The sequence below is a fragment of the Borostomias antarcticus genome (assembly GCF_949987555.1).
Source record: "Borostomias antarcticus genome assembly, chromosome: 19".
Classification (NCBI taxonomy): domain Eukaryota; kingdom Metazoa; phylum Chordata; class Actinopteri; order Stomiiformes; family Stomiidae; genus Borostomias; species Borostomias antarcticus.
The window spans coordinates 2,341,068-2,355,080 of NC_140252.1; the positions used below are offsets into that span (position 1 = coordinate 2,341,068).

At 45.3% G+C, this 14,013-nt stretch overlaps 2 protein-coding genes across 2 annotated transcripts; one reads left to right on the forward strand and one right to left on the reverse strand.

Moving 5' to 3' along the window:
• Nucleotides 1–2,464: 2,464 nt before the first annotated feature.
• On the reverse strand, nt 2,465–2,776 carry LOC311321720 (histone H4; the record flags this gene model as incomplete). Its single annotated transcript, XM_084453724.1, has 1 exon — nt 2,465–2,776. One exon carries the CDS (start codon nt 2,774–2,776, stop codon nt 2,465–2,467), a length of 312 nt encoding a protein of 103 aa, XP_084309850.1.
• Nucleotides 2,777–4,905: 2,129 nt separating this feature from the next.
• LOC311321565 (histone H4-like) lies at nt 4,906–5,217 on the forward strand (the record flags this gene model as incomplete). The annotated part of the gene is made up of 1 exon (XM_084453560.1): nt 4,906–5,217. One exon carries the CDS (start codon nt 4,906–4,908, stop codon nt 5,215–5,217), a length of 312 nt encoding a protein of 103 aa, XP_084309686.1.
• Nucleotides 5,218–14,013: the final 8,796 nt, after the last annotated feature.

Below are 14,013 nucleotides of genomic sequence, written 5' to 3' on the forward strand. Positions count from 1 at the left end.
TAAATGGGGGGTCAGGGAAATTAGTTATAGTGCACGGATAGGTGTAATAAAGACTTTTGTTTTATCCAAACTGCTTTTTGTTGCAACAATCCTTCCACCACCCAATGCAAGCGTGGTAAGGATAAGCAAAATGTGTGTGAAATTAATCTGGGGAAACAACAGAGAAGTAACAAAAAGGTTTTTAATGTACAAAAGTGTGAAAAATGGAGGACTCGGTGCTGTCGATGTTGGTGCGAAGTTAAATGTAGCCTTCTGCAAAAACATCTCAAAAGGCATATCCCAAAAGGACACCTGGGTGGGAGAGGTGAATAAGTGGCAAAGGTTAAGGGGTAAACGCAGGGAGTCCCAGCCTTATCATGTACTGGCTTATGGTGATTTTATTCACAAATATAAAGACCTGAATATTAACTGGATCACACAGTCAAATAAGGTGATTCATAACAGTATTACCGAATACCTCTATGGTGGGCCTAATATTTTTAAAGACTGCTCACAGGAGCAAAGTGAACGTCTGGCGGAGATCCTGAACTCTGAACACATCTCCGGAGCAGTGAGGGACGTTATGTGGCTCACTGTTAACGGCAGACTGCCTGCGAGAAACGTGGTCAAATGGAGCTGTAATGTAAAGACCACAAGATGTCCGATGCCAACCTGCAACATAGAAAAAGAAACCATTGGGCATCTTCTTATAGATTGTGATAGATCCAAAACAATATGGCAAAAAATGAGCGACATAGGATTAAAGGTACCATGCCATAGAAGCACCTTATATAATAACTTTGACAGCACTGTAGAAGCCCATTTATTATTTTGGATATGTATTTGTATAACTGTTTTTAAAATATGGAAAACACGTTGTAAAATGACAACGGACAATATTTTTATTGATGCTGATGAGGTCTTCAGGAGTGTACGGACTGAACTAAGAAGAAGGAGAACCATGGACCTAAGGAAAGCATCTCCAGAACTGAACTGGTCACTCCTAAAACTGTGATGAACTTAAATGCCGACAGGCCAACTGAAGCCTGAGAAGACCTAGTCTATTTCTAGCAGCCTTGATTTTCTAGTAGGCCTTTTCACTTTCTTGTAAATAACCTTTATTTGTCTATCTGCAATATGTGTAAATGTATATATTGTGTCGGCATTGCCAAGTTGTGAATAACCTGTAACATGAAATTTACCTAATAAAATTAAATATACAGCAAAGTCCGCGCCCAAGAAGGGCTCTAAGAAAGCCGTCTCCAAGACCGCTGTCAAAGGCGGCAAGAAGCGCAGAAAGTCGAGGAAGGAGAGCTACGCTATCTACGTGTACAAAGTCCTGAAGCAGGTGCACCCCGACACCGGCATTTCCTCCAAGGCCATGGGGATCATGAATTCCTTTGTGAACGACATCTTCGAGCGCATTGCCGGAGAGTCCTCTCGCCTGGCGCACTACAACAAGCGTTCAACCATCACCTCCAGGGAGATCCAGACCGCCGTGCGCCTGCTGCTCCCCGGTGAGCTGGCCAAGCACGCCGTGTCCGAGGGCACCAAGGCAGTGACCAAGTACACCAGCTCCAAGTAAAGAGGCGGCTTTTCACGCTCCATTCTACCCAAAGGCTCTTTTAAGAGCCACCCACATATTCTATAAAATAATGCAATTCCGTGGTGGTAGATTTGTTTAATGTTCGTATACATTGTGTGCTCGGGATGCGTGCTGTAATTAATTGATCCCCGAATGTGTAATTTATTGTCCACCTCTGGGGATCAATGCAGTTGTCTCTGTAATCCTGGGGCATTGCGCGCGTTTTCTTATTCTTCTAAGCCCCCCGGTAACGTTAGAGTAAACGGATCGCAGGCTTGGTCGACGGCGAGGATATTTACGATTGATTAGTTATCCCCGTCGGTAGCCGATCACGAAATATGACCATGTAGACTGATTCTAGACTATTAGCCCATTACGGTGGGTGACAGTTGAGTGGGATTCAACCCTCTTCTACAGGAAAACAATGCCAGCAGTGTTGGGGGGAGCAGCCATTCTTGCATTGCCTCGCAGCCAGACTCGACGCGAAAACAAATATTTCACAATAGAAACGACTTCCGAGCCGTCCGGGACGATTTGAGTGGGAGACCTAGGCTAGGCTACAAGCTACAACAATTCATTCTAACACAATTCCAATCGGAATAACGGCGAAAACGTCTTTTCCTCTAACTCCGCTAGCTGATGGTCTTACTTTAATTGTTGACGTAGTTCAATAACGGCACTCGGTTGATTTTATTAACGCTACCGCTCGTGAGCTGCAATTGTATACAGCACTTAGAATATCTTACAATATTTAATCTGGAGCTTTTAAATAAAATGTATTCATGCATCTATTGCGCATGACCTGAGCATTCGACATAGAGACATGGCTTTTAATTGTAGATGTGGGTGGCTCTTAAAAGAGCCGTTGGGTCGGTGTGCCACGAATTATCCAGAAAACGCTTATCCGCCGAAGCCGTACAGGGTGCGTCCCTGGCGCTTCAGAGCGTAGACCACATCCATGGCGGTGACGGTCTTTCTCTTGGCGTGCTCGGTGTAGGTCACGGCATCACGGATGACGTTCTCCAGGAACACCTTCAGAACACCGCGGGTTTCTTCGTAGATCAGGCCAGAAATACGCTTCACGCCACCACGACGAGCCAGACGACGGATCGCAGGCTTGGTGATTCCCTGGATGTTATCACGAAGAACCTTGCGATGGCGTTTGGCGCCTCCCTTGCCGAGTCCTTTCCCTCCCTTACCGCGGCCTGACATTTTTCACACTTCGTCTATCAAGTAGTTCGCTTGACTGCTGCACTCCAGAAGTGTGGCGTGTTTATTATGTCGTGAATGCGGATGTGATTGAACACAGTAGGCGCATTTTTCTGCCTGGGTGGAGCCCCACTAGATAGAACCTCCTACCTCAGCCCAACCCTTCAAGCAGCACGTCCTCAACCAGGCCAGGTCCAGCCTGGCCTATGTGCGTGGCTGGCTTGTTTCTGTTAAAGTCCCAGTTAACCAAAATCAGAGATTTGCTTGAAAACACATTCTATGTGTTAGTGATGCATTGCTGATAACATGTAAAAATGGGATGAACCATGGGTAGTACTGAATTGTGAAGTTAGACCAGTTTTGTGTTTTTGACCAGTTTAGATTTCTGGATTTTCTGGGCGGGTTTAAAACGGTACCGGATGACGTAGAGCGGTGTTCTTAGCATATCCCCGCCCTAACACTATATAAAGCTAGAACGGATTTGAATCTTCGGTTCTCCTGCTCAATCTTGAGTCTAGAATTAGCTAGTTTTAACCAGCAGTCTAGAATTAGCTAGTTTTTTCTTAGTTAGCAATGCCTATGCATAAAACTAAACGAAAATGCATCCTTCCTGGATGCCAGCAGGAATGGGATGATAAGGTCTCCTTCTTTCAACTCCCGAGTAAAGCTGAAATGAGAAGCAAATGGTTAGAATTTTTTGAAGAGCCATGGTGTTACAGAGGAGTCTGTCACCGCTAGCGCCCGCCTCTGCAGCAAACATTTCACTCCCGAAAGCTTCTGCAATTATAATATGAGGCTTTTGGGTTTCACGGACTCATGACTGGTCCTGGGCCGCGTTTCCCAGATTTGCCGAATTTCTCCGCACTAAGACGCTTCTCAAGGTATACCTTGGCGAAGGGACAGTTTTTCCTACGAGTGTTTCCCAGACTATCCCTTAGCGTGCGCGTGAAGATACATCGTTAGGTCCATCCCAAGATACATCGTTAGAGGAGCTGTCCCTGGGCGCGGTTCTGAAAAAAGAATGAATCGATGCCGCACACATCGATGGCCATTCGTAAAGTCACAGAAATGACGTGCCAATATAATACGTGCTGTCTTAATTATTTGATTTCAGTCTAAATATTACCAAAAAGGAAGCTAATCCACCGAAAGCTCATCTGCTAATGTATTTAAGAGTCAAAGCGAGACCTCGTGATAGTCCCAATTCATACATCAAATTACATTACATCAAATAAAATATCCAAGAAAGAGCACGGATCGGATCGGGACATATAAGCCCCGTCGAGGATGTCTTGAAAGGCCAGGAAAAAATACTTTAATGATGATAGGCAATGATGATAGCAAAATGACCACTGATTTAGTTATCATACAAACAAAGGTATAATGCCCATATAAATTGCCCCTGTGGCAGTAGCATTCCCACGTTAGAATTCGCGCGGATACGATGACTAATTTAATCTATCAGGCACCGGTGTTGGCACATGTGGCCTATAAAAAAAACAAGGGTAACTGCACATATTGAGCGACATGGCAGATATGAAGAGGAAGCGTCTGATAGCGTTCACCAAAGAATAACTAGTGATCATGCTGGACGAGGTGGAGCAGCCGAAGGCCGTCCTGTTTGGCGGCTACCAGTAGTGCCTATGCACAACTCCAGTAGCCTACTTCCTGAAATTAGATGAATTAGATGGAATCAGTGGCGATTTTACATTAGGGGCAGGTGGGTTTTAAGCCCGCCCAGAAAATCCAGAAATCAAAACTGGTCAAAAACACAAAACTGGTCTAACTTCACAATTCAGTACTACACATGGTTCATCCCATTTTTACATGTTATCAGCAATGCATCACTAACACATAGAATGTGTTTTCAAGCAAATCTCTGATTTTGGTTAACTGGGACTTTAACAGAAACAAGCCAGCCACGCACATAGGCCAGGCTGGACCTGGCCTGGTTGAGGTCGTGCTGCTTGAAGGGTTGGGCTGAGGTAAGAGGTTCTATCCAGTGGGGCTCCACCCAGGCAGAAAAATGCGCCCACTGTGTTCAATCACATCCGCATTCACGACATAATAAACACGCCACACTTCTGGGGTGCAGCAGTCAAGCTAACAACTTGATAGACGAAGTGTGAAAAATGTCAGGCCGCGGTAAGGGAGGAAAAGGACTCGGCAAGGGAGGCGCCAAACGCCATCGCAAGGTTCTTCGTGATAACATCCAGGGAATCACCAAGCCTGCGATCCGTCGTCTGGCTCGTCGTGGTGGCGTGAAGTGTATTTCTGGCCTGATCTACGAAGAAACCCGCGGTGTGCTGAAGGTGTTCCTGGAGAACGTCATCCGTGATGCCGTGACTTACACCGAGCACGCCAAGAGAAAGACCGTCACCGCCATGGATGTGGTCTACGCTCTGAAGCGCCAGGGACGCACCCTGTACGGCTTCGGCGGATAAGCGTTTTCTGGATAATTTGTCGCATACCGACCCAACGGCTCTTTTAAGAGCCACCCACATCTACAACTAAAAGCCATGTTTTTATGTCGAATGCTCAGTCATGCGCAATAGATGCTCATAGTATATGTATGAATACATTTTATTTAAAAGCTCCAGATTAAGTATAGTAAGATATTCTAAGTGCTGTACACAATTGCAGCTCACGAGCGGTAGCGTTAATAAAATCAACCGAGTGCCGTTATCGAATTACGTCAACAATTAAAGTAAGACCATCAGCTAGCGGAGTTTCTAAGAGGAAAAGACGTTTTCGCCGTTAATCCGATTGGAATTGTGTTACAATGAATTGTTGTAGCTTGTAGTCCGCAGGGCAAGTAGCCTAGCCTAGGTCTCCCACTCAAATCGTCCCGGACGGCTTGGAAGTCCAGTTTCTATTGTGAAATATTTGTTTTCGCGTCGTCTGGCTGCGAGGCAATGCAAGAATGGCTGCTCCCCCCAAAACTGCTGGCATTGTTTTCCTGTAGAAGAGGGTTGAATCCCACTCAACTGTCACCCACCGTAATGGGCTACTAATAGTCTAGAATCAGTCTACATGGTCATATTTCGTGATCGGCTACCGACGGGGATAACTCACTATCAATCGTAAATATCGCCGTCGACCAAGCCTGCGATCCGTTTACTCTAACGTTACCGGGGGGCTTAGAACAATAAGAAAACGCGCGCAATGCCCCAGGCTTAGAGAACTGCATTGATCCCCAGAGAGATGGTCAACAAATTACACATTCGGGGATCAATTACAGCACGCATCCCGAGCACACAATGTATATGAACATTAAACAAAAATCTACCACCACGGAATTGCATTATTTTATAGAATATGTGGGTGGCTCTTAAAAGAGCCTTTGGGTAGATTGGAGCGTGAAAAGCCGCCTCTTTACTTGGAGCTGGTGTACTTGGTCACTGCCTTGGTGCCCTCGGACACGGCGTGCTTGGCCAGCTCACCGGGGAGCAGCAGGCGCACGGCGGTCTGGATCTCCCTGGAGGTGATGGTTGAACGCTTGTTGTAGTGCGCCAGGCGAGATGACTCTCCGGCAATGCGCTCGAAGATGTCGTTCACAAAGGAATTCATGATCCCCATGGCCTTGGAGGAAATGCCGGTGTCGGGGTGGACCTGCTTCAGGACTTTGTACACGTAGATAGCGTAGCTCTCCTTCCTCGACTTTCTGCGCTTCTTGCCGCCTTTGACAGCGGTCTTCGAGACCGCTTTCTTAGAGCCCTTCTTGGGCGCGGACTTAGCTGTATATTTAATTTTATTAGGTAAATTTCATGTTACAGGTTATTCACAACTTGGCAATGCCGACACAATATATACATTTACACATATTGCAGATAGACAAATAAAGGTTATTTACAAGAAAGTGAAAAGGCCTACTAGAAGATCAAGGCTGCTAGAAATAGACTAGGTCTTCTCAGGCTTCAGTTGGCCTGTCAGCATTTAAGTTCATCACAGTTTTAGGAGTGACCAGTTCAGTTCTGGAGATGTTTTCCTTAGGTCCATGGTTCTCCTTCTTCTTAGTTCAGTCCGTACACTCCTGAAGACCTCATCAGCATCAATAAAAATATTGTCCGTTGTCATTTTACAACGTGTTTTCCATATTTTAAAAACAGTTATACAAATACATATCCAAAATAATAAATGGGCTTCTACAGTGCTGTCAAAGTTATTATATAAGGTGCTTCTATGGCATGGTACCTTTAATCCTATGTCGCTCATTTTTTGCCATATTGTTTTGGATCTATCACAATCTATAAGAAGATGCCCAATGGTTTCTTTTTCTATGTTGCAGGTTGGCATCGGACATCTTGTGGTCTTTACATTACAGCTCCATTTGACCACGTTTCTCGCAGGCAGTCTGCCGTTAATAGTGAGCCACATAACGTCCCTCACTGCTCCGGAGATGTGTTCAGAGTTCAGGATCTCCGCCAGACGTTCACTTTGCTCCTGTGAGCAGTCTTTAAAAATATTAGGCCCACCATAGAGGTATTCGGTAATACTGTTATTAATCACCTTATTTGACTGTGTGATCCAGTTAATATTCAGGTCTTTATATTTGTGAATAAAATCACCATAAGCCAGTACATAATAAGGCTGGGACTCCCTGCGTTTACCCCTTAACCTTTGCCACTTATTCACCTCTCCCACCCAGGTGGCCTTTTGGGATATGCCTTTTGAGATGTTTTTGCAGAAGGCTACATTTAACTTGGCACCAACATCGACAGCACCGAGTCCTCCATTTTTCACACTTTTGTACATTAAAAACCTTTTTGTTACTTCTCTGTTGTTTCCCCAGATTAATTTCACACACATTTTGCTTATCCTTACCACGCTTGCATTGGGTGGTGGAAGGATTGTTGCAACAAAAAGCAGTTTGGATAAAACAAAAGTCTTTATTACACCTATCCGTGCACTATAACTAATTTCCCTGACCCCCCATTTATCTGTTACATCCAATATCTCTTTTTCCTTTCTGTCCCAATTTCGTTGGGCGCAGTCCTTATTACTGAAATATATGCCTAAGATTTTAACCTCCTCCTTCACCTCTAGGTCTATGTGCGGCCTCGCACTATCATCTCCTATCCAGGTACACTCAGTTTTTGTGTGGTTTAATTGTGCGCCAGCAGCTTTTTCATAGAGGTAGAAGTGCTCTCTTATTATGTCCAACTCTCTCAGATTTTTTACAAAAACAGTCACATCATCTGCGTAGGCAGTTACTTTGACCTTTGTGCCATTCATGTTTACTCCTTCAATTCTATTATCATTTCTTATTCGCTGTATAAGAGGACTGATTGCAATGACATAAAGAGCTGCGCTTAGCGGACAACCTTGCTTCACTCCCTTCTGGATGTTGATGTACTCGGTCACACTTCCATTCACTTTAACAGCCACCTGAGACCTGGCATATAACATCTTAACCATGTTTATAAAATCATGGGGAAAGCCATATTTTAATAAAACCTTCCACATGTAGTCTCTGTTTATAAAATCAAATGCCTTCTTCTGGTCGAAGCCTATTATGAAAAAGCCAGGTTCGTCAGGCTTCGATATCATTTCCCTGATCATGTTTAAGTTATCCCACATAACTCGGCCTTTAATAGCACATGTTTGTTCTTTTTCAATTATGTGGTCTAGTATTTTACTTAATCTTGTCATTATAATTTTTGCCAAGATCTTATAATCGATGTTAGTAAGTGTGATCTGTCTCCAGTTACTTATATCCTTTTCATCTCCTTTTTTGTAGATCATGGATACTATACCCTGATAAAAGCTGTCATGCATTCCTGTCGGACTATTCAAACCCTCATTAAAGGCGGAGGACAACAGATCAGCAATATCCTTGCTAAAAAATTGATAGAACTCAGTGGGGAGTCCGTCTGGGCCGGGTGACTTCCCTCGATTTAATAGGGAGATGGCCAGCTTGACTTCCTCTGGTGTGATGACCCTTATTAGTGAGGCACCATCGACAACCTGCGTCAGCTGTAATTCCGAGAGGAAAACCTCCGTACCTTCCACCCCACTAGACTTATCAGCTCCATACATTTTGCTAAAACTATCTACTATAACTTTCTTTATATCATGATCCGTATCAACAATTTTACCTTCACTATTTCTTAACGAATCTATGCATTTGTAGTCGCTCCTTTCCTTGTACATCTTGATTACTTTGTGTATATTTGCGGGTTCATCAAAAGCTATACCTGCATGCATTTTAATAGTATTTGAATATTCATTATTAAAAGTCATTAACTTTTCCTTAATCTCCTCAAAATCTTTTTCTTCTTGCTCTGTCAATGGAACGCTCTTAGGTCTACATTTAATGTCAACAAAGAGTTTCATTAATTCCTTATATTCTTCATTTCGTTGTTTATTTAAGAATTTACATTTATAAATTAGGTGTCTCTTTAGACTGTTCTTCAACTCCTCCCATAACTCAACGCTTGTTTTTGTAAATATTCGTAAGTCTTTGACTCTTTCGATTTCCCTTCTGACACTCTTTAATATAACAGGGTCTTTTAGACAATTCACGTTCAGCTTCCAGCTATTCTGTCTTGGACTGGGGACACTATCAAAGCTAACTGATGCTCTTACAGCTAAGTGGTCCGAGTTTACCCACACCTCTGTTCTATAGGACTGAACCTTTATCTTATCAGAGACATATATCCTATCTATTCGTGTCTTGATTCTTTGATCAAAACGTGAGAAGCCCGCCTCATCTGGATAAATCTCCCTGAAAGCATCTCTCATTTTGAACATATCGCATGTCTCTTTCAGAATCTTGCTTGTACGTGGTAGATTAAAAGGCGTTGTTGGTATGCGATCTTTAATGTCTGTAACTGTATTAAAATCCCCCGCTAAGACTATATTGTATCCACCACATAAGACCTCTTTTAGTTTGTGAAAAAGTCTGATCTTATCACTGCGGCTCTGGGATGTGTACACATTAATTAGGCGCAGTTTCTGCTTTCGTACAACACAATCCAATATTAACAGACGACCTGGTATTAATTCACGTTTTCGTAGTATTGCTATATTCTTAGTGTTGAAAAATATACCGACTCCATCAGCTTTGTCACTCCCAATAGACATTTCTACACAGCCATGAGTCCATAAATCTTTGACTTTTTGAATATCTTCCACAGAATTCGAATGTAGTTCTTGAGTGAAAATAATTTCAGCACTACTGTTCTTTAAAACATTCAGCTTTTCTTCTCTATTCTTAACGGAGTTTATTCCTCTTACATTTAATGTTGCTATATTAATAGCCATCATTAAGAAGAGAGGCCCTGTGACTTGCCACGAGTTCATGATAAATGAAATGGCTTCTTCCTGGGATCTCTATTCTTTCTGGGTTTTTTACCCTTCGTTTTGGTCCCTGGAGACGTTCTCTCCCTCTTACCCAATACTGGGAAATTATCTGACGTAACATTCAGGAAAGGTGTGGACTCACCCCCCTCTCTTTCACTGCTGCTGTTCACTCCACAGGAATCATCGAGGCTGTTGTCATCGGGGTTCACTTGATAGCTAGGAAGGCTGCCTTGTGTAGCTCCTTCCTTACTACATAGCCCACCGGCTTCCTCTGCTGGGCCGCACAGTTGAGCCACGGCGTCATCCAACTCGGCGCGTAGGCTGGCTGTGTCAGACACCATGCATGGCACCGGGTGGCTGGGAAAGCTGTCCTGGATGGTTCCCTGTACTGGTTGGCTGGTTTCCTGTGATAGCCACATCACGTCGTCGCTGTTGACCACTATGAAATCGGGGTCAGACTCTGCTGCTGATGGCGTCGCTGATGAGGATGGTGTCATTTCGTCTGCTCCTTCTGCCGCCGCTGTCTCCGCCGCCGCCTCTGCTGGATCTGCCGTCGCCGCTGTCGTCGGCACCGCCGCCGCTGTCGTCGCCACTGCCGCATCTGGATCAGATGCCGCCGTGGCCTCCGCCGCCTCTGGAGCCGCTGCCATCTCCGCCGTCTCCACCGCCTCTGGAACCGCTATCGTCGCCGCTGATGTTCCTGGATCCGTCGCCTCTGGAACCGCTGTCGCCGCCGCCACTGATGTTCCTGGATCCGTCGCCTCCGCTGGTGCTGCTGTTGTCTCCGCTGGGGGCTGGTGGTTCTTCTGCGGTGTTGTGGCTGGGCCCTTCTCCGCTGCCGCCCTCGCCGCACGCTGATGGCTCGGTATGCGCTTGCGGGCTCCTGGTTCTGCCGTCGTGCTCTCTGTGCGTTGTCTGCCCTCAGGTGTTGGTGAAAACGCCGGGGCCGACTGTCGCCCTCTCTCTGCTGCTGCTGCTGCTGCTGCTGTTCGCTGCTGGTTCTCTGCTGCTGCGGCGCCTCCTGCTGCTCTCGCCCGATTACTATATGAAGACGGGCAGGTGAAGTAGCTATGGCCTTCGCCTTGACACAGGGTGCAGGTCTCGGTGTTGGTGCACTGCTTCCCTTTGTGTCCGACTATTCCACAGCGCCAACACCTGACCAAAATGCAGTCCTTTACTTGGTGGGAATTAGATTGGCATATGTAAAACCGCTGAATCTGTCCCGGGTAGGTAATCTTGCCGTTATATGGGCCGAGGGAAATGGAATTTGGCAGGGACGCGAGCCGCCCCTCGCCGTCACGGTTAAGTTTGACTCGGTATCGCCGCACACCAAACCACAGCCCAAGGTTGTCCAAAAGTTTCTCCACCGGCCGCAGGATGGTACAGTACCGGCGGAGGTAGTGCTCCACGTCATGGTCAGCGACCCTCGCGGTCCAGAACTTGACAATAATGGATAATATGTCAGCTGGGACGGAGGAGTGCGACTCAAAATCCTTCCATTCGCCGTCTGCTCTATCTGCGAATAGGCCGAGGAATTTCCGCAAAGAGCGGTCAGTGTGGAAGCTGAGCTCAAAGTCTCTCCTGGAGGGTAGCTCTATGAAGGAATAAACTTCGCTCACCTCGATCCAGGTAGTACTAAATAGACGTTGGCCAACAGTGTCTCGGGTGGGAGGCTCTCCCTTCCCGGTATAGCGTAACCTGACCCAGTGCCGTCCGGCTTGGTCGGGCAACATTTTTTTTTTTTTTTTTTTTTTTTTAAACAAAACACCGTCTTTTGTTTGGCGTTTCTCTAAACGTGAGAAATGGGGGGGGGGGGACCGCAGACACCGCAAGGTGCTGCGGTCAATCTTATTTTTTCGTTCCTGAAGCTCAAATAAATAAAGTTATTATGACTTAGCTGCCGGTTCGGGCATTTTTCTAGATGTCGTTGCTTCTCAGGAACCAATGTAAAGCTGCGGGTAGTCACCCGGTATATGTAGGGGGAGTATGCAAATGTTTAGGCAAGGCTCCCGTCATTATCTGCGTTGAACTCTGACGTCCTCGTTTCCCCAACGAACCAAATTGACCGCGCATGCTCAGGAACTCGCTCACCCCCCAGCCCACTTTCCCTGCTGTGGGGCGTGTGGTCTGACATCACTTTATTGGATGTAGCAGTGCCGCCATTGTGGAGTGTTAATTAAAAAGTTAATTATTTGAGACACACATACGGACATTTTCTCCATAGTCATCCATTGTTGAAGCATTTTGTTTACACCTCCCACCCACATTTGTTTGCACCTCCCACCCATTGGCATACAATGGGCGAGTGGCGTGTGAAGTCTTTGTAAGCAAAATGATGGCATTTGCAGAAAATAAAGTCAGTGTTTAATAATGACTCCGTTGAATTTAAAATTCATTGTTGAGTTGAGATATATCATTGGAGATGAGTTTTGTGAATTTTGAGGCCCTTAGCCTAGTTGATTCTCAGATCAGTGTTGAACCTAGCATGACACATCACAGGACAGCTTTCTCAAAATCTGGTATAACGACAAACCCTGATATGTCCACAAGGACACCAAAGCAGGTTGCTAGGTAGCCTAGATATGGTCACACTAACAAAAGGACACGGTCTGCAGTTGGATTGTTATTCCTTACTCAACTTACTTTTAATCCTTTTGGTTGGATGAGGAACATAATGCTGTGACTCTCTGCTTCCATCTGGTCCTGTCCTGTGCAGCATGTTGTGCCTTGTCCAAAGTTAGGTAGCCATTTTTAGTTCCGAGCTCACAGTTCTTCGCCAGGTTGTTTTTGGCCTCCCTGGTTTCCTCTGAAATTCCACCCCCCTAAAAGTCCTGTCAGCATTGAGCCCAGGGCACCATGTTGGCATTGGGCATTTTGGGGTATTTCCATAAGAGCTCCACTGCACACTGTCGCTCTCACCGCTTTCACTCCTCACTGATATCAGCAGCCAATTGTTCTGACAGGCGTGTTCCCCATATTCTTTTAATGACTTGTTCACAGTCATAAATCTCAAAATTGGCTGCATAGCCTAGAAAATAAAACTATTCCACAGTAGACATCATTCACTATTGCATCGTAGATAGCTGTGCTTGACTGAGTGTAACGATTTATTTGCAGCTGCCTATAGGCTACAGTGGTGAATTTAGAAGGTTTAAGTAGTCTTCACATGCCTTAGAAATAAACTATAGCCTATGCACTCTGTGTATCTCAATTTATGGATGATTCAACACTGGTAGAGTAGGCCCTGTGTGTGCAAATCAGAAGCTGGGCCTTGGCTGTCACAGAGTAGCGGCAGGGCAGACTAAGGTCACCAGACTAGGGTGCTAAGGTAGCCTAGTGCGTAAGGACTAGGAATTGAGGGACCATATGACAGGCATATACATTAGGACTTGAACAAAGGATATTAAAACTAAAGTTTGTAATGAACAGTCTTTGAAGAGTGGACAGGGAGGGATGACCGTGGCCCACAGAAAGTGGCCCCAATAAGGTGTAAATCGGCACCAGACAGCTGAATCAACAGTATTGGACAGAAGGCACTGCCCTAACTTATAATAAGATGGACCATCACTCTGAAAAGCCACCTGTGACAACTGATAGAAGCAGCCTGTGACAACTGATAGAAACAGATATATTATCCAACTGTTAGGCCTATGTGCGAAGGGCATCTCTCCTGCAGGACACTCACTGAGACTGTATTCTCTGTATGAGACTGTATGCTCTTGTTGAAGCAAACACCTTCTGTTGATCGCCTCTGGATTCTCGAGTTTCTACTCATGTTGTTAGCAATAGTCTAACATGGTAGGCTATAGGAGATTGATTCTTAGCAGTTCGCGCTTAGTCACTTATCTTGTTATTCCCTGTAGGCGTAAATACTGTGCTCAAGAACACAATCTTGCTTGAGATAAACATCTCTAGAAATTAAGCCAAATTTATTT